We start from the raw sequence: 21,787 nt of genomic DNA, 5'->3' as shown, positions 1-21,787 counted from the left end.
AATTGGTGTTACTAGTGATAAATTTCTACAAAAGATTTATAGTGAGATACTTTTTTCTGATTTCTATTTTAAAAATCACTCTTTATCATGAGATGTAATCGCCATATTGGATTCGCCATTTTGGATTTTGTAATTTTGACATCAGATTCGGAATCAACTGTACTAAAACCTCCCTGGAAGTATTTTTTCTTCTAAATTAAATGATTGCTTTCTGTTTATGCTTGGAGACCGCTAACGTCAAAGGGTAGTTTTTACCCTTAAACCCGAACCATTGCCGAAATAAAAAAATACGTGTCGATTATTTTTCGATGTTCTACAAGTATGCAAAGTTTCATTAAATTCAGTGAGTTACACTTCCGTAAGTCTCCGTGAGTATCTGTAACCATATACATATTTTAATTTGTATGTCTGTATCTCTATCTACATATATTCTTTTAAACGTATATATATCTGTATCGAGATACATTTTAAATGTATCTTACTCAGCACTGGAAGTTGAAGGGCAACCGGTGATTGAACGAGAAAAATTCCTGTTCTATACATTGGCAGTTATAGCAAAATCATCAGGATAAATTGTTGCCAGCCTTTTATTTGGTACGCAATGTGTACCTTTAAATTCAAGAAAATAACGACCTATTTCGCTATTATTGATCCATTGCGGCGTTGTTAATTCCAAAACGTCTAAAATACGAAGTGCAGCTTAAAATTATAATGTAAATTAAAATCTATTTTTTTTTTTTTTTTTTTTGAAGCCGCACATATGAATAATATTTAAGTCTCGAATTGAGGTTTAATTCCAAATAACTCTTAGCATCGTATCAAGCAAAATTCATGTCTACAACAAAATTATTCAGTTACAGCAAAAATTTTATTTCGTTATCACTGACACACCATTATCTGCTTACACTCTTTTAGTCAGTTAAATTCAAATTTCTAGTCAATATATACAGATTGCAAAAATGCTAATAAAAATATAATAACTACGATATAAACAACATAATCAATAAAATATAGATAATAAAATAAGAAATAGAAACAATTAAGTTAAAAAAGGTAACAAAATAAACCAAAATAATAAAATATTATTTGATATTATGCACAGAAGAATGCATGAGTTCGTAGAATAACCAAATTATATTAATATAATTTTAAATAAAGACGTATTTTAATGATATTCATACCTTCTGCCATATAACAAAATTCATTATCGTTGTTAAGAATTATGTAACATGTTTGGTGCTTTTTACAATTATGACAGGATCTTATCGGCATTAACCACTTGTGCTCACGTGTATAGTATGAATCATTTACATAAAAAGGTAATTCCCTATCTGCTTTGACCAACTTAATATGTTCATCGTTGTGTCGATGCCACCCGATTATTACCCCTGTACAACTATTAGCACCATTTATATGTTTTACGAACATTCCAACCGCAAATTTTACGTTTTCCCGACTTATATTCATTTGTTTGTTGAAATGTATTTCGAACTGGAAAATATAATATTAGATTTTAAATGATTTTTCTTGTCAATTATTTTCTAAACAGATTTTTAAAGCACGTTAAGTTACAGTACATAGCACTTAAATTATAGATATTTTTAACTTGTATGTAATTGTATGTAATTATCAGAGAGAGTTTCAGAGAAATTATATATATATATATATATATATATATATATATATTGTATGTATATATACATGTATTATATAGTGCTTTACATACCGTAAATTTTTCGAAGTATTTCCATTCATGCGGATTAGACAAAGATTGTTCGCAATAATTGAAATATTTTATTATATCCTTAAATTTTTTTATCAACTCTATCAATATCTGAAAATAATTAAAAAGAAGTGAAAATTAAAAAAGACAGCTTTAATTACAAACAAAAAAATGTAAGATTGTATAACTGTTTCAGCCTATGTATAAAGCGTGTCTCATTGATTCACATCTTTACGAACATATTAATTAAATTAGTGTTAAAATTAATAGAAATTATATATGTACGATATAGTAATTTTTACCCTTTTTGATGCTTTTTTGTGATAATCTTCAGAACTCATCAAAGGCGAACTATATTTAGAATAGCCACGATGAAGGTCTATATCTACTAAGATATTCTTCCTAACTTTGTTAAAGTGCCTCTTTTGGTCCGGGTTTCTGGTTTTGCGAACAATAAAAAATTATGTATATATGCATGTTTGTATATAATAAGAGTAATACTGGAAAGTATAGATAATTTCAAATCTAATATTACACTTACGATTCCCAAACTAAAAAAAACTTGCAATTTTTGAAGTTTGTATCAAATACCATACAATCTATACCAAGTCTTCTGGCCACACTTTTACATATTATTAATAGAATTATTTCTTCGCCAAATTTATCTTTTAAGACCTGCGTCAAAAATTACAAAATACAGGAATTAATTAGAGTGCAGATATTTTAGATCCTTTAATTAAAATATATATTATAAAAATCTGTTATAAAACTAACATTATCTATACATAAATATTTTAGGTTGGAGTGTTTTCCGCAAAATTGAAAGTTTAATGTGGTAAATATATATTCATGGATTGTATTCATAATCTCCATTGATTCTATTTCGTTCCAATGATTTTCATAGGCCATAAGATGGTTATTTTTCCAACGGAAAAAAGTTTCATTGGCTGTCGAGTGTATCGAATGATCGGGATATTCTCTTTTGAGGGAATTTAGTACATCCGTAACCATATTATCTAATGATGCTTCTATGGACTCATAAAGTACATCCTCTTCGGGTTTAATCCATTGTGCCATAGCAGTAGCAATCTTTTCAAATATAGCTGTTTTAGGAAACTGTTCTATATATCGTTTCCAGTCATTCTTCGCTGAAATTTGCTTTAAATGGCGAAATATTTTTGAAATGCAATATTTTTTGGTTAGATCGCTACCAATTCTGAAAAAATTGATATATTAACTATGCAATAAGTATATTTATTTATAAAATTAATAGCATTATATATAATGGTATTGAAAAATGGTATCCTACCGTGGAGTATTTGCAAGCATGTATTTAAGCTTATCAATGATGTAAGTGTATTTTTCAGGCGCAGTCGTTATTTCAGACAAATAATCGTTTAAATTATCATTTACATCAAATATGTCTGTAAAATTTATATAATTATCTATTAGACAAATACATTGATTATGATCAGAAATACTTGATTCTTGAAAATATTTTTTCTTTATTTCATCCACAATTTCCTGTAATTGTGTCACATCATTTTTGCCTGTGAACACAAAGTTTAAACTTTTTTCATTTTTTTCTTTGTTCTTTTTATATATTTCCATAGACTGATTGTCATATCGTTTTCTTGCATACGGACATCTAAAATTGAATCAAAACATTTTGTAATAAAATACTATTGCAACAGTAACGAATTTTCAATAAATTTTTCAATAAATTTGTTGAAATTTTATGTATGCATGAGAAAAATAAAACTGTAAAGTAAATCAATTAAAAGACAGAAAACAATATATTATTAAAATAAATAGAAAAACAAAAGCCAAAATGTAAAAAAAGGAATATGCGAGAAGTTATTTATAAAAATTTTAATTATTAAAGAAAATAAATTTAACTAAATTTAATAACATTTAAGTGAAAGTTAAAATAAATTTTAAATTGAACAATTGAAAAAAATTTTATAAGATCTTGACTGCTCGAATATATTATTTTCTCTTATCTCTCATTAGTCGTATTCCTATTTTCCTACTTGTCTTTTATATCGATTTTAATTGAATTTTTTATCTGTTTCATATTATATGATATTTTTAATATTTTATAGTTATTTTATTTTACTAGAATTCTTATAAAATTTTCTGTAGAAGTAATATATTGCGCGTGATAGATTAATGAAAAAAGTTACAAAATATTTATAAACAAAAAGAGAGTTACCTGCCAGAAAAAATTTTTTCTTTACTGTTGTTATATCTAGTGAATCGGATATAACGGATTGGCCGAGAAATCAAATACTGTAGAATACTGCAACGAGGAATGTCCGTCATCTCGGGAGGTAGGCTTATTAACGTATTCGTTATAAATGCAAAAAAAAATAAAGTCGACGATTACACTATTCGCGTATAAATTATTTGACAAATTTCTTGCTTTTTTTAGACACACCACTGTAATAGTAGTCTTGTGTTCTCTTCTTTCCTAACTTTAGAGTTCAGCTGAAGACGTTTTATTTGCGTTTCACACTTTGCACTGAATTCATGCTCTGAATTCTGCTGAGCCACTGACCTAGGCTTTCCTACTACCTGCAGGTGTCACGTGACTCCCTTGGTAAGGGTACAAAAAAGAAACAAGTCAGGTCAAAAAATAGGAAGGGTCAATGAACATCCGCATAAGGGAGCAAAAAGGACATTTGTCTCTCCCACTTGGAATTAGTAAAAAAATTAAGCATTGATAACACTAATTAATACTAAAATTTATATGCATATTTAATATAAAAGAATAAAAATAACAAAAAAATAAAATTTTAAAGAATTAAGGACAAAAAATTTTTTTAATTTAATATGTTTCCTTCTGGAAAAAATCTAGCGGGCGCCCATGGAAGGGTCGTTTTTATCTGGGTCCATTTTTAGCCTTCGTTTCTTTTGCATTTTCCCGAGAATAGGAAAAGTGCATTTTGCATGAAATCTCCATTTGCATCTCCCCATTGAAGTTAGTAAAAAAATTAAACATTTGCTCTCTTTTTGACAACACTAATTAATGCTAAAATTTATTTGCATAATATAAAAGAATAAAAATAATAAAGAAATAAAATTTAAAAGAATTAAGAACAAGAAATTTTAAAAATATCATATGCTCTCTTCTGGAAAAAATCCTGCAGACGCCCATGGAAGGGTCGTTTTTACCTGGGTTTATTTTGGACATTTGCTTAAAGGTTTCTTCTGCATTTTCCCGAGAATATAAAAAGGAAAAATGCATTTTGCATAAAATGTAGGAAAAAAAGATGCAGATTACATTTCTCCATTCTATGCGTCTTTGGAGTTTAAAATTTAAACTGTATCTTTAAAATTTGAGACATATATTTTTTTAAATATTCCTTTGTATCACTTTATAGATTTTAATAATTTGTAATAATTATTTTTATATTACAAAAAGTTCTTGATAATAGCGCGATAAATTTTCTGATGACAGGTTGAAGAATTGGAGAGGAGAGGGAGAGGCAAATCATCTTTAAACACTTTCTAGCATAATTTTTTATAAAACATTTTTTTTATTTTGAAGTATTTTTTAAATTCTCTACATATTTCTCTGAAACAAACGATATTCTTGTTTTATTGACTTTCTTATAATTTAATATATAATCTTCATTATATAACTTTCTTTTTCGTGATCTGGACAATTTTTTTATTTGTCCAACGATTATCTAGAAGTCTCCTTTGTTGTATTCCCTCGAGAAATTTGTAAAATCTTTAAGGTAGACAATTATTCTTTGTTAATAATTTCTCGTGGGCTAAAGTCAGTCTATCGGCAAAATCCAATTTTTGTACTTAGATGACAATGATTGACGTTCCTTTTGACATTGATAAATATTTTAGTCTTTCAAATTGGTCGAATTAAAGCTGTCTTTTACTGCGGATTCTTCGCCGCTCGATTTTGCAGTCGAATTCCTAAGCAAGAATCTGTCTTTTCTGGACAACTCTTACGAAAAAAGACCTACAAGAATACGAAAAAATTATAACAATAATATATTATAACAATAATATATGAAGAACTACTGTTATATGAGTAATTTTTTTAATATCGTAGTTTTTTTCGTACTGGAAATAAGTGTTCAATGTAACTTTGGCATTCGACAAAGCTCTATTTTACATATTTATTCTTTTCTTTGGCTCAAGAAGACTAGAGACCAGGAGACCGAACTCTTTAGAATTTCAGTGGTGCGGGTAAGTCAATATACGGTCTCACATTTCATGGGTGCTGTTCACCTTGTGGAAATTTATCTCTAGTCACAACAATGAATAATTTAATATTGTTTTATTTTTTAAGAAAAATCGATCATAGACGATTATATTTTATTGTAATTTCTTAAGTGTATAAATTTATAAATTATATACTTTTTTTATTACGAATTAAAAAATATTAAAAAGAAAAAGAATTGAATTAGTATTATCAAAAAGTTTCAAGATTTGCAGTTATTAAGATTACAATAATTACAGTCATATCTACTTATTCTTCTTTGAGGAATTTTATTTTGTTAAGAAATTTCTTTATTTTTATTCGTTAATTATTTGCTTATTAAAGACCTTTATACTGCAAATTTACTCTTATTTAACTTTAGTTATTGATTACATTTTATTATACATCTTGCATTTAAAAGAGATAATTATCATTCATAAACGATAAAAAAAATAGAAATAAATTTGCAAATTAATGTAGTATCTTACCAAATTAAGAAAATATGTACATACCTTACTTTTTCAATCTTCTTTACGATTTCCTAAAGAGTCTTTGACAGAATCTCAATTATTTTATTGAAATATTTTTACCGAATATTTTTTCAAACGAAAAAAGAAACATAAAGTTCACACTTTGAAGGGGATCGATATCGATTAATTTTTAAATTATACTGTAATCCATATTCAAGATTAAATAAAATTATGTAGATTAATCGAGATGGTCAATATCAGTTGAGAATAATTAAAGAAAATGCATGAGCGGACTGAATAATTTTTTGCGAAGAAATGAATCACACTGTAGTCTATGATAGATTATTATGATAAAGTCGTATTTCGAAAGCCTCATCATAGCCTGTTAATTGTACGCACGTACAAATTGATTAGACAAATTAAGAATTTTGAAAGTTTTTTTTGTGAAAGAATAGCATCAGATTTATTTATTGTAAGTAGTTTATTTTAATTATAAAAGTTTTTGAAATTAAAATTAAACATATCGGTTCTTGAACAAACCCGATTCCTGAATAAAAATAGGCATTCTTTATTTTTATTTAGGTAAACTTTTATTTTGAAGACAAAATTTATACGTCAAAATAAAATATATAGATTTTAGCGAAAAAAATACTTACCGCATACCAAAATTTAATTGTATTATTTGAGTTATGAATTTAAAAGAAGTTTAATATCATAAAAACGCATATTTTCATTCATGAATTAGTTCATGTATCTTAGTAGCATATAAATATAAAATTTTTATAAAAATGATTAAATATTACATTAATTTTAATTTATATAAACTTATTTAGCGTCTAGTTTTATGCAACTTTAGCAAAAAGAAACACAGAAAGCGATAATATTTTTATTTAGGTGTACTGTTCAGATCTGTGGAAGAATAGAGGGTAAAAATGCATTGTATAAGAAATATTCAACCATTTCCAGACTTTTGGGACACCCTGTATATATGTATATATATTTGCTTGATTTGTTCTTACAAGGGACATGTTACAACTGTCCGGAACCGATTTAATTCTTCTTAAAATATATTGTTAAATACACAAATCTAGAAGACACATATTTTTTTATAGGTGCGCAATATTTAATCCTAAAGAAAAATACCGTTTTCCTTTAAAGGGGTGTTTCACCCCTTAAAACATAAAATGCGCACGTATAAAAAAAATACGTGTCTTTTAGATTTGTGTATTTAACAATATATTTCAAGAAGAATCAAATCGGTTCCGGACAGTTGTGACATGTCCCTTGTTAGTGTATTTGTAGACAATGATTGTATATACAAATTTGAAAACTCCAAAAGTTTTTGTCACATTATATGATAAAATGTAATAAAGAAATATTTAAGACAATTCGATACATGCAGATTTCATCCGTATATTTGTCATTTTCAACGGAAACATATATGTTTTCGCAATTTTTTCTTTTATTTGATTAAAAACACTTTTCGATTGGAAACATTTTCTTCCTAAAATAAAAATTAACACAACACATTTTTTAATACTAATACAAATATAATATATTTGATAAGTATTTGATAAGGACTTATTATTAATAAGTTCGTACATCCACACACGAATACCCTATATCTTTTCATTGTTTTCAATAAATTTTTAGTAAATATATTAAGTCATATAGTAGAATTTATCTATGCAAAGCATGATCCTATCAGTAAGCAGACAGGCAACCTGCCTACCGCTCGTACGCGCGCCGTAATTCGCTATTTCTTTTAATATCTCAAAAACTAAACTTTGAATAAAATTTTGGCAAAGGAAAAATCGTCTTAGAATCGAGTCAGAAATACGACATTTTAAGAACAAACGGTTGTTTAGAATCACCCTGTATATCTCGGCAGTTTTAGCAGAATCGTGAGGATAAATTGTTGCCACTTTTATTTGATACGTAATGTGTACTTGTAAATTCAAGAAAATAACGACCTATTTCGCTATTCTCAAGATACATTTTAAATATATCTTATCCAGCACTGCAAGTTGGAAGTCAACCGGCAACTAAACAAGAAAAATTTTTATTATATATTGGCAGTTATAGCAGAATTGTCAGGATAAATTGTTGCCAGCCTTTCATTTGGTACGTAATGTGTGCCTTTAATTTCAAGAAAATAACGACCTATTTCGATATTCTTGATTCATTGCGGCGTTGTTAATTCCAAAGCTTCTAAAATACAAAGTGCAGCTTAAAATTATAATGTAAATTACAATCTATTTTTTTAATTGATTAGAAGCCGCACATATGAATGATATTTAAGTCTCGAATTGAGGTTTAATTCCAAATAACTCTTAGCATCGTATCAAGCAAAATTCATGTGCACAACAAAATTATTCAGTTACAGCAAAAAATTTATTTCGTTATCACTGTGACACACCATTATCTGCTTACACTCTTTTAGTGAGTTAAATTCAAATTTCTAGTCAATATATACAGATTGCAAAAATGCTAATAAAAATATAATAACTACGATATAAACAACATAATCAATAAAATATAGATAATAAAATAAGAAATAGAAACAATTAAGTTAAAAAAGGTAACAAAATAAACCAAAATAATAAAATATTATTTGATATTATGCACAGAAGGATGCATGAGTTCGTAGAATAAACAAATCATATTAATATAATTTTAAATAAAGACGTATTTTAATGATATTCATACCTTCTGCCATATAACAAAATTCATTATCGTTGTTAAGAATTATGTAATATGTTTGGTGCTTTTGATAATTATGACAGTAATTTGTCGGCATTAACCACTTGTGCTCACGTGTAAAGCAGAACTTATTCAAATGATTAGGTCTTTTCTTATTTTCTAAGTTAAACTTAATATGTTCATCTTTGTGTCGATGCCATCCGATTATTACACCTGTACAACTATTAACATCATCTGTATGTTTTACTATCATTCCAACCGCAAATTTTACGTTTTCCCGACTTATATTCATTTGTTCGTTGAAATAAAATCGGAGCTGGAAAGTACAATATTAGATTTTAAATGATTTTTCTTGTCAATTAATTCCTAAACAGATTTTTATAGCACGTTAAATTACAGTACATAGCACTTAAATTATAGATATTTTTAACTTGTATGTAATTGTATGTAATTATCAGAGAGAGTTTTCAGAGAAATTATATATATATATATATATATATATATATATATATATACAGGGTGTCCGGTAACTAACGAACCAATGATTAAGGGCGGATTCTCTGGCCAATTCGGAGACGATTTTTCCTTAGCAAAAATGTTGAGAAGTCAATAATTTTCGAGTTATAAGCGATTTAAAAAAATGGGTTTTTTGAAAACTAAATGTTTTGGAATTAAAAGTCTAACATAATTACATTCTTCATTTAATTTCAGGTAGACTTTACTATAATAAAATTTTAATTTGAGGCTAAGTTATAAAGATACATAATGACAAATATTGGAAAGTTGTAAAAAATGATGGCTTTTTTCGACATTTTCGCTGAGGAAAAATTGTTCCCAAATTGACCAAAGAATCCATTTGTAATCGTTGGTCCGTTAGTTACCGGACACTTTGTATATATATATACAATATATACATATATAAGTAATTATAAAAATACATATATAAATATAAATAAAAATATAGTTTTATATTATAATTTATTGTTGTATGATTTATAAATATTTTTTATTAATAATTAATTCTATTTTTATACTCTATATTTATTTATTTATATCCTTTTATATATGTCAAATATTTACAAGTGTTGAACTGTCCAGCACAATTTTAAATCTTGGTGACATATCTATAGACATTTAATTAAAATGTCTAAAAATTTAATTTGAGTGTAACTTTATGTAGTATTAAGATATACTCTTACAATTAAGGAGTTTACACACACAGCAAAAACAAAGAATTGCAAAAATCTCAAGAGTTCATACTATTATAACACATAATGTTATTCAATAAAACGTTTTAAGAAAATAATGACATACTTGTTACAACTAAAATATAAATATATATTATATAATTATTAATATATATATTATCCATATTTTATATATGTATATCAATATATATTTCATGTATATTGTTTTATAGATGAAAAATAAAATAAATGGAATAAAATCGCAACTTATTAGTGTGTAAACTGCTCTACGAAATTATCTTGTAGATAAAAAAAATTCTTTATAATAAGTAAACATAACTTTAAATTCAACATAACGCGCATATAGTAAAAGATTATTTTATCTTCAACGTTTTACACGACGGAGTTATTCCAGCTCTCCAGCCACTGAATGCTCTGCTTGCTGTCAAGAGTGTCAATATAATTTGACAGATCATCTTGGTGAATCCCAGTAGCAGCACAATACAAAATTGCAGTATTTTCTAGTAATTCTTGCAATGGTTCCGTAGTCGACATGATTTCGTCTTCGAACGAGGTTCCTTTCTGCTCCAGTTTTGCTTCAGTCACAACAATTTTGCGCTCCTTGCAAGATTTAGCAGCGGACTTCTCTCTTATGTATTTGTTTAAGCTCATTTGCCGATCAACGAGAGGGACTTGGTTACTCTCCGATGCAGAGTTGGGTAATAACTAGTTAATTAGTTAAAAGTTAAAAAAATTAAAAAGTTAATAATACTTTTAACTTAAATTTTAAGTTAAATTTTTTTATCTCTGAATACCATTACTGTTTTTTTTACAAGTTATAAATGTATTATTTTTAAATTAAAGTATTATTAATTTTTTATGTTTATTTGTCATCAATTGTAATTACCAAAAAATATATTTCTATATAAAAATCAAAATTTCTTTGTTGTTATAAATTTTAAAAGAATTAACAAATAAAATTCTAATTGAATATATATATATATATATATATATATATATATATATATATATAATCAGAAAGAAATATTTTTATCGACTCTCAATATTAAGAATATAAATATGATGTTTTTTTTAAATTGGCCAACAGAGCCAAAGCACGAAAAATTAATTATTCGGAACTGTATCTCTTGATTCGAGATCACTAAGTTCCATATATAAATTAATCTCGAAACTTACATATGGAGAAATAGGCGCGAAAAATATAGATCCGAAAAGTCGCTGAAGAGATACAGTTCCGAATAATTAATTTTTCGTGCTTTGGCGCTGTTGGCCGATTTAAAAAAAAACATCATATTTATATTCTATATATATAATGTTTTTAAAAATGAACTTTTGGTTTAACTTTAGTTAATTTAATTTTAACTGAACTTTAACTGAGTTAATTTTTTGTTCCTGCAACTAAATTAATTTTATAAGCAACTAACTTGGTTTAAAAAAATCATCAACTTACCCAACACTGGTCCGATGACATCGAACAGCTGTTTTGGCTATTTTGAACACTCCTAGGGAGTTCACTGTTTCTGATCTTTTCCCCTAAGATCGAATTGTATCTCTTCCACTTTTCCTGCGTGAGATCGAGGTCCGAATTTCCATCCGGAATCACGAAGTTTGGATTTTCCTCCGCTGTTATTGCACCTTTCTGCCAGATGTTCTTCGGCAAAGCTTTGTTGGCACTCGAATCGTAAATCCGATTGTGTGACGCGGACTTCCTCAACGTATCACTGTTGTATTCCGACAGAATTCTGGCGATCTCCGAAGTCTCGTTCGTACTGTTCTTCATCATCAGGACTTCATCAGCCGATTCTCTAACAATCCTCATTTTATCATAGCTTCTGCCTTTGTGGCTCTCTTTCACGACCTGGGCAGTCTTCTCGTTCTCCAACTGGTCCTCCAGAAAGGTCTTCTTCGTCGTATTCGCGGAATATCTCTTCAAGGTGTACAGATTATTCGTCGTCGACGATTTCTCGTGTTCCAAAACCGGTTTGCCGGCAAAAACCAGGTTCTTATAGATCGACGACACCTCACTTGGTGTCTTGACGTCTTCCAACTTCGCTGGTCCGAAGCTGTCCTTCGCTGAGGAGTCTTCGCAGCTGGCTTTCTCCGAATTCCTCAGCAGGATCAAGGAGCTGCACGAGGCGTCTCGCAGGATCCGTTTCAAATTCATTCCGATTGTCTCTCCGCTCTGCGGAATCATTTTTGAGCTGTTTTGTGCTTCCGGTGTAAACGTTGCCGAAGACGAGGGACAAGTCGCGACGGGTCTTCGACGGTTCGGAATATTTTTATTCCGAGCTACAGCGATGGCTTCGATCAATTTTGCCGTTTCGGAGGAACTCGCGGTTTGGTTAGGCTTGAAATTTGCCATCCTTGCCGGTGCTTCCGCAAATGCGGGACCTGTCAACTTCAGCTGCTCCTCCACCGCTTGCTTATAAACTGGGGCCATCACTTGCGAGCAATAACCGAGCACGCAGTGAAGACTTCCGTGCATGCACGTCTCGAAAGAGGTGTCTCCCCCGGAGAAGTAAGCGTTCCATGTAACTTTGGGGTTTGACGAACCTCTGCCTTTCACCCTCGTCCTTCTCTTCGGCTTCTTCTCGGCGGAAGAGGCCCGTCGATCGCGATGTGGATCGACCGCGACCACTTCGATTTCCGGCTCGTCGATTATCTCGCAGAGGGAGAATCCGTCGAGGCTGGTGAAATATCTTCCTAGGTACTCCACTGCCAGACCAGCCTGGAAAATTAAATTAATGGGATTTTTCAATTTTTTTAAAATTAATTTGTATTATATTGAATATTTTTCTTTTTATTGAAAGGAAAAATTATTGATGGAAATATTTATAAATTATATATTTTTTTCTATTAAGAATTTTTCTATTAAAACGTGTTATAAATTATATTAAAGAGAAACAGAGTATATTTAATTTTATCTAAAGATTTTAAAATTTACAGTTGTTAAGATTATATAACAATTACTTTTATTTTCTTTCTTTGAGAAATTTTAGTAAATTTTCTTTACCTTTTATTACTAATAAAGAGTAAGAATATTTAAATTAAATTATTTGTTTGATTATATAATGGAGTATTTTACCTATTAAAAAAGATTTTTCTATTTTTACTCATTAATTATTGTTAATAATAAAGAGTTTTATAATTAAATTATCTATCATATAATGGTAATTTACTATAAAATAAATATTACGATTTAAGATTTTTCGAATTTAAAAATGTTTAGAATTTTTTTTTTTTCTGGAAAATATCAATCTTTTAAAGATTCAAGACTAATTATTTTAATGAGAATCATAACATATTTCATCTAGTTGACAAGCCTTTTGAGATTATAATTTGATACAAACAATAATTGAAGGAATATTAAAAATTACAAAATTAATTTAGTTAAGTTAAAAGTTTGCATGAACAAAAAATTAACTCAGTTAAAGTTAAAGTTAAAAATAAATTAACTAAAGTTAAATAAAAAGTTAATTTTTAAAAACATTATATTAAATTAGAATTTATTTATTAATTCTTTTAAAATTTATAATTATAAATAACAAAAAAATTTTGATTTTTATATAGAAATATATTTTTTGTAATTACAATTGATGACAAATAAATATAAAAATTAATAATACTTAAATTTAAAACTAATACGTTTATAACTTATAAAAAAACAATAATGGTATTCAGAGGTAAAAAAATTGAACTTGAGGAAAAAAATTAATAAGTTTAAGGTGAAAAATATATAGTTGAAGTTAAAAATTAATACATTTTAAATTAATTAAGCTAAATTAAAAGTTTTTAACTTTTAACTAATCAACTAGTTGTTACCCTACCCTGATAATAATATTATATATTGCTAGAAGAGATCTTTCTTACTTGGGGATGAAAAACTGGTCTTTCGTGCATTCCATGCGCAGGCCATTCTTTCCATTCGGTCTCATCTTTTTTGGTAGGTGCCTGATAAGTTGCACCCACAGTATACATTTTTCGCGTGACGGATCTGGTTTTCATGTATGGCATCGTGACTGATTTAATATGTTTAGCGGATTCATAATTTGCGCAAATTTCTTTCCTACTGTTGACTAATAATCGCTGTTTTGATGGAGGAAATTCCTTGTTCTTCTTGGATACCCGCATGGGATTTCGTCTCACTTCTACAATATCACGACTAAAAATGCATAGAGATATATTCTAATTCATTTAATATTAAATTTTTGAAATATTTTTGACAAGTAGTATAAATTAGATTTTTTATATATAATTGCTCTATAATGTAAATAATATTAAAAAATATTGAAAATTACAAAAATACTTAAGAAAAGAGATGTTGAATATATTAAAGTTTATTATATAGATAATAAATAAATCAATCGCAAAAAGGTGTTAAAATTAAATGAAAAATTTAATAAAAGAATTAAATAAAAAATTTAATGAAAACAATTTTGAGAATTTAAAACGCGTACGATAAAATGATTTAAAATCTAATTAATTAAAATATTGAAATATTATTTATTAAATTTTCATGAAAATTAATAGAAAATTAATTAAATATTCTATATAATATTATGCTTTTTTCCATGTATAACGCATATATATAATTATTTTCTCTATTAAAGTCAATTTTAAATAGAATTATTAAAAAATCAAGTATTATATTTATTAAAAATAGAAAAAATTCTTTGAATGAAAAATTTGTTATAATTAATCAATAACTATATTTTAATCAATAACAGTTTTGAAAATGTACCCAGGTAGCAAGTTGACGACATTAAACGTCAAAATGACGTCATTTTGACATCGAATTTGATATCAGCTTGCTACCTGGGTAATTTTATGTGTGATTTTATTTGTTACTCTAAATATGATTTTACATCGATTTATTATAAAAATCTTTCAATATTAAATATTTTTTAATATCTTTTAATATTAATATTTTTTAATATCTTTTAATATTTTTTAATATCTTTTAATATGAATATTTTTTAATATTAAATATTTAATATGCTCACGTTTTTTTCCTGGCCCGGATAAATCTTTTTGCTTTAGCAGCTATGCAACCGGAAGTCGAGCTGCTTCCACTGCTGTTTGTTTCTATCAATTCTCTGCAATCGCTATCCTCCCTGCTCGTCCTCGTTTCCTGTCTTATCACGACCGTATCAGGCGGTAATTTTCGTAGAATTTCCATATTTTCATAATGCGACCCGTCGTGCTGCAAATTGGATTCACTCTCTGCCATTCCTGCAAATTGTTGTCGCAGCATCATTTTGGAATCGCTGTCACTCAGCTCGATCAGCTGACGACCAGCTGGTTCTTGCTTCAATAAAGCCACCTCCGTCTTTCTGTCAGATATTTTCTTCCCGATATGACTAATCGACGCTGAACTCGAGATCAAGTTACGATACGGAATGTATGTTGCATTTTCGATATTTTCATTTTGATTTTTCCCCACAGATGAATCAATGTTCTTCGAGATTTCCTCTTTTTCTTGGGAGAAGCACTGTTCGTGCGAATTTTTCGGCGATACGTCCATTAACCTAAATTATTATAAGGTTAATTATTATATAAGATTGATTATTTTATAAGATTAAAATTATATAAGATTAATAATTCATGATAGAGTTTGCTTTTCTGCAACATTCATTCTGATATAATTTATAGTTAGATTTATTTTAAAAAATTCTTTATCTTCTGTGTATTTATATAGATAATTAAAAAAATAGAAAGTAAAATGTAAAATGCTATTAATTACATTTTAATATTTTTTTGCATTTAGAGCGAGAAAATTCTTCGTAAGCAATAAATAAATTAATAAAATAATGCAATTAAACTTTAGATATATTTTTGAGAAATATTATAAATTATACAATTACATTTTTTTATATATAATTGCTTTATGATGTAAAGTATGTAAAAAATTATTAAAAATATCAAAAAATAATACTCAACGAAAGAGAAGAAGAAACATTGAAATTTTATATACAATTTTTATATACAAATATAATATAATAATTAAATAAATCAGTCTCAAAAAGGTGTTAAAATATACCTTGCTAACTTTTATTCACTCTTCTTCTCGATTTCCTTGACAGGATCTCAATCAGCTTAGTAAAATTTCTGCTTCACCGAATATACATCTTTCGTTACAACAAAACTAGAAATTCGTATACTTGTAAAGCAACCGACACCGGCTAATTCTTGTAAGTATTTCGAAATGTTGAGATGAATGAAGATTGAGTGTAAAATTATCCAGATTAAGCGAGAGTTGATCCATATAAATCGGGAATAATTAAGGGAAAACACGGAGCGAAACGAAACGGAGCACAGTTTAGTCCATGTCAGCTATCACGGTAGTGTCGCCTTTCAGATGTTTCGTCCAAGGCCTGTTTGACAGATCGACAATTGAAGGTTCTCCCCGTGAAAGGAGAGCGTCAGATTTATCGGGAGACGTGAATGTTTTATTATTTTAATTTAAAAATCTGGAAATTGGGGTAAACGTACAGTTTCGTGAACTAGATAAAATCCTGAGCAAAGATATGCATTTTTTTATATTAAACTTTTATGTCTTAAAGATATAAATTTATACATAATAAAGTGAAATATCTAGATTTTAGCAAAAATCAATGTCCTGAAATTGTTCTCAAAATGTATAAGAATTTTTGTTAGAATTTTTTTAGAGCTCTAGTTAGATTTATTAGAATGTAAATAATTTATTTTAATTTAAAAATCTTGATACTTTTTTTTAGGTAAATGTATAGATTCGTAAACTTGACAAATTCTAAAAATATATATGCATTTTTTAAATTAAACTAAATATTTTAAAGATACAATTTTATACAATAAAATGAAATATATAGATTTTAGCAAAAAAATACACCTCATATATGAAATTTAATCGTATTATTATTATCATATTATTTTACTATTTGAAGTTAAAAGTAGTTTAATATCAAAATGTTCCGAATAAAAATGTATAGGAATTTTTTGTTCAAGAACTAGTAACTTTATATACAGTAGTATATATAAAAAAATGTTTCTTATATAAAAAATTTAATTATTAAAATAAATTTCCCGATTCAGCCAACTTTCGGACCAATATTTTTCTCGTCTATTTCTTTACAGGGGATGTTAAGAGAAGGAACAAGGGAAATTTCTGAGATCCCAACCATAGGATTCAAATTCCTTAGTTTCCAAATTTTCTTATCCTAATTTGTCGCAATAACATCGCGTGTGGCTCTTTAGTCGAGATGAATATGGTGGTTTTAAAATAAATTTCTTATTAAAATTAATTTTAATTTATACAACTTATATAATATTTTTATGAAAGATATCGATTTAATTATTAAAATTAAAGTCTATGTCTTATGCCCTATTGATTGTTAAAATTAGTAATATGTATATATTTGCAAAATATAATTTTTAAATAAAATCTGCCATTAAAATCTTTTCCGCCAGTTTTGGAACATCCTGTATAAAATAAGATAATAAATTAAAAAATAAAAATAAAAAAAATAAAAACAAATATATAACCAATATATACATATAGTAAAATTAACAAATATATAGAATAAATTAAAATAATAATTTATATTGTGTACGAAAAGATGGATACGTAAAATAAAGAAATATAATTCTAAATAAGGGCACGTTTTAATGATGATATTCATATACCTTCTTCCACGAGACACATTTCATTATTTTCGGCAAGAATTATGTAATTTATTATTTGTTGTTTTGCAAAAGTATAATTACGATATGAAATTAATGGCATTATATTGTTTAATTGTGTAAAATTGATATTAAGATTTTCTCTTTCTTCGAAATATGTAGTGCATAATAAATCTTTTGATCGATACCATCCAATTATCACACTACCGTTACAATTATTTTGATGTTTATCACTATGTTTTACGATCATTCCGATCGCAAATTTTACGTTCTCGTGACTTATATTTAATTTCTTGGTTTTTATAAAGCAAAGGTGGAACTGGAAAGTGCAAGATTAGACTTTAAATAATTATTCTTGTCAATTGATTCCTCAATAGATTTTTATAGCACGTTAAAGTACAGTACATAACATTAAAATAATAAATAATAATAATATATAATTTGTAGTAATTGTACGTGCGTTATCATAGAGAAACCACAAAGATATTATTATTATTATTATATGTATATCAATATGCAACATATACATATATATATATATATATATATATATTTATTTATTGAATTTTTAGTGTCTTATCGTGTGGTCATGCACGCTGCGTCGCGGAAACTCGCCTGAGGCGAAGAAGATGCGGAACGCAGGTTCGAGCCCAGACATAATACGTATAAGAAAATTAGTCATACGGTGGCTGCGTCACCGATGGCAATCAAATTTTCATTTGGAAATACACAGCTGTTACATATTCCATGGTTATATCTTATTTGCAAATGTCTCATTATCCCGTGCTCTCGAAATTCCATCGTCGCTATGGTGTCTATCTATTGGCATCAACTGGAATGGAATATACTGATTGTCTATCCATTCAAACACAAGCTCATTGGAACGCTCAGCGTCACGAATAATTTAGAAAATGCATGATGTATTAACATATAAGAGGGTTTCCCGCTTGTGTTATAATCTAGGAAATTACGAGAATAGGCTTTCTTGTGCTCACTCCAGATTCAAGTGCTCGTTTCGAGTGAACACATGAAAGCCCATTCTCGTAATTTCCTAGATTATCGTTAATACAATCCGGGAAACCCTCTTATATGTTAAAACATCGTGTATTTTCTTTTATAAATTATTCGTGACGCTGTAAACAATTAAAATATTACTTCAATCATTATGAAAATTTTTATAATAAAAATTATATATGTATGCGTATAATAAAAAAAAAAGAAAGATTATCGAGAAATAATGATAATGTCGATTCTAATATATATCTATACTTACAATTTTGGTTTCCAAAATATACATAATTGATCAATAACAACTAGTACATCGCAACGTAGACCAAGTCTTCTAGCCACGCTATGAAATATTGTATGTACAATGATATCTTGACCAAATTTACTTTGTAAAACCTGTGCCAGGTATAATACAGAATAAATTAATTAAAGCGAGAGAATATTAAAAACAACATATATAACATATCCTACAAAAAAAGACATCACAGATGTAAAAAAAAGCGCTAAGTTATATCTTTCGCCAGCAAAAATAGTTCTTTATAATAATAAAAAATATTATCTTCTCAAAAATTATGTTTTTAGGAAAAATAATTCTTTGCAAAAACTAATCACCATCAAAAATATTTTCTCAAAAATTATATTTTATTTTTGTTAATAATACTAGAAAAAAATTAAAATATTAGCATCAAAAAGTAGTGAAATCAAAAAATTGCGCTAAATAATTATATTGATAATACGAAAAAAAAGGTTAAAATATTAGCATCAAAAAGTAGTCAAATCAAAAAGTTGCACTAAGTAAGTGACAACATAATATATAATATTTAGATAAATTTCCTATAATGATACAAATGTATAATTATTGCTTTATTTTAAAACGTTTATAATATATACAATAACCAAATAAATTCAGTAAAATATATATATATATTTATTTATCTTTACATTTAAATAACATGAATAATTATGTAATTAATTTACACTGGAATGTATATACATTGTAAAGTTATTATATATTTTGATAAAATATTTAGATAAATATAGATATATATAATAAAATAAATTATTATTTACATTTTTTTACATCTGTGATGTCTTTTTTTGTAGGATTTCACATATTTTTGCAAAGTTCATTAAAAGATATAATAAAAAATATGTATATGTAAACATATATCTATGTTTACGTACGCACATGCTTGTGTACTTAGATATGTGTATGTGTGTGCATGCGTGTAGCTTTTATAGTGACTCTCAATATATTTTATACTACAGTTACTTTAGATAAAAATTGAGCGATACCTCAGAAAAAATGTTAGCAAACTGAAGTTTGGTAAAGACTTTCGTTTTTGCATGAAATTAAAGAAAAAAGTTTATCATTGTACAGTGGCCGCTAAAAAATAAAATTAAACAATTAGTACCCAAATTCTGTTATTTGCATGAAGTATTCTATAACTTTTTTCGTATAAGCTAAACTTTTTACTTCAAAAATTTACAAGTTGTTTATTGCGGTGTATTGACAAAACGTGGTGGAACGTGCCAACAGACGTTATGTAGATTAAAGTATTGCATGCGCGCACAAAAATGTCATAACTTTTGAATAAATTATCGAACAGAAATGAAAAAAGAACCGTTGAAAATCTGGAGATTTCAGCTTTTTAATGTAATTTGTTTTGTTATTTTATGGTAAATTTTCTAAATTTCTAAGACTATCTGTTACTAATTTAATAAAAGAAGACAAACATTACATGTAACATTTTGCTTAAACTATCGTAATTTTTTAAAGTATTAGCGTAGAATAACAAAAGATTGCATTAAAAAGTTGAAATCTTTGGCCTCTCAACTCAGACTCTCAACTCTCGACCCTTCACACATTTTTGTACAATAATTCATTCAAAAGTTATTACATTTTTGTGCGCGGGTGTAACGCTTCAATCCACATACCGTCTGTCAGCACGCTCCTACTTGTATTTTTTTGCACCAACCACAGGATCAACCGTAATAAATTGTTAAATGACATTTACTTTTATATACGTCTGTGTTTTGATGTGTGTCCTCCTTGGAATGTGTTTATAATTCTGCTCCCCTGAGTGTTTATATGTGGCTCTGGGAATGTATGCGTGTTTGTCAAAATTTTATTAGCCTATATTTTTTATCAGCAATTATCTTCGCATATCTGACCACCAACGAAATTGATATATAAGTAGGTATAACAGAAAATCAACGCGCGATAAAATTTATAGATTTACTTCTTTAGTTATTCCTTTTTTTAATCATGAGCACATTTGGACGTATTTTAATAATGTACAAATAAGTATTGAAAGTCGAAATGTTTAGCATTGCTGATAGAAAATATAGGCTAATAAAATTTTGTCATATATTTATATATATTGTAATTAACTAATATAAATTTATAGTTGAAATAAATAGACTACCTATAATAAGCATAGATTATAAAATTACATTTTAATGTGTGTGCATTCAATTATTTATAATTAAATTTAATAATGGGAAATATAAATTTTTATTATTAAACATATTCACAATATCATCACAAATATTTAATAACTCAAAAGATACAAATGTGAATATCATATAAATATCATATCAATTCGGATACAGAAATTCTTGCAGTATTTTTTACAATTGAATGGATATATTTTTAAACTATTAATTATATTTGAATATATATATATATATATATATATATATATATATATATATATATATAACAAATTTGGAATTGTCATATCTGATTTACATATATATGTTAAATGAAACTGCTGAGTCGAAT

The 21,787-nt window shown here is 27.3% G+C and overlaps 1 protein-coding gene across 1 annotated transcript; it reads right to left on the bottom strand.

The window, feature by feature from the left end:
* Positions 1–10,583: 10,583 nt before the first annotated feature.
* LOC114937353 (uncharacterized) lies at positions 10,584–15,856 on the bottom strand. Its single transcript, XM_085488774.1, has 4 exons — positions 15,336–15,856; positions 14,203–14,494; positions 11,783–13,060; positions 10,584–11,037 (listed from the first exon to the last, which is right to left on the bottom strand). The coding sequence occupies exons 1-4, from the start codon at positions 15,854–15,856 to the stop codon at positions 10,705–10,707; spliced, it is 2,424 nt and encodes an 807-aa protein (XP_085344900.1). The 3' UTR covers positions 10,584–10,704.
* Between the last annotated feature and the right edge of the window lie 5,931 nt (positions 15,857–21,787).

The sequence above is a fragment of the Nylanderia fulva genome, unplaced genomic scaffold (assembly GCF_048542155.1).
Source record: "Nylanderia fulva isolate GAGA-0341 unplaced genomic scaffold, ASM4854215v1 Scaffold71, whole genome shotgun sequence".
Classification (NCBI taxonomy): domain Eukaryota; kingdom Metazoa; phylum Arthropoda; class Insecta; order Hymenoptera; family Formicidae; genus Nylanderia; species Nylanderia fulva.
The sequence above is the reverse complement of the archived record's forward strand: the minus strand, read 5'-3'. Positions and strand labels throughout refer to the sequence as shown.

Bases quoted from the DNA above. Each gene is read 5' to 3' on its own strand.
- LOC114937353 (XM_085488774.1), bottom strand. From the start codon at position 15,856: ATGGACGTATCGCCGAAAAATTCGCACGAACAGTGCTTCTCCCAAGAA. The intron at 13,061-14,202 runs GTAAGAAAGATC...TTAATTTTCCAG, and splicing joins GACCAGTTTTTCATCCCCAA to GCTGGTCTGGCAGTGGAGTA. The intron at 11,038-11,782 runs GTAAGTTGATGA...CTAATTAACTAG, and splicing joins TGTCATCGGACCAGTGTTGG to TTATTACCCAACTCTGCATC.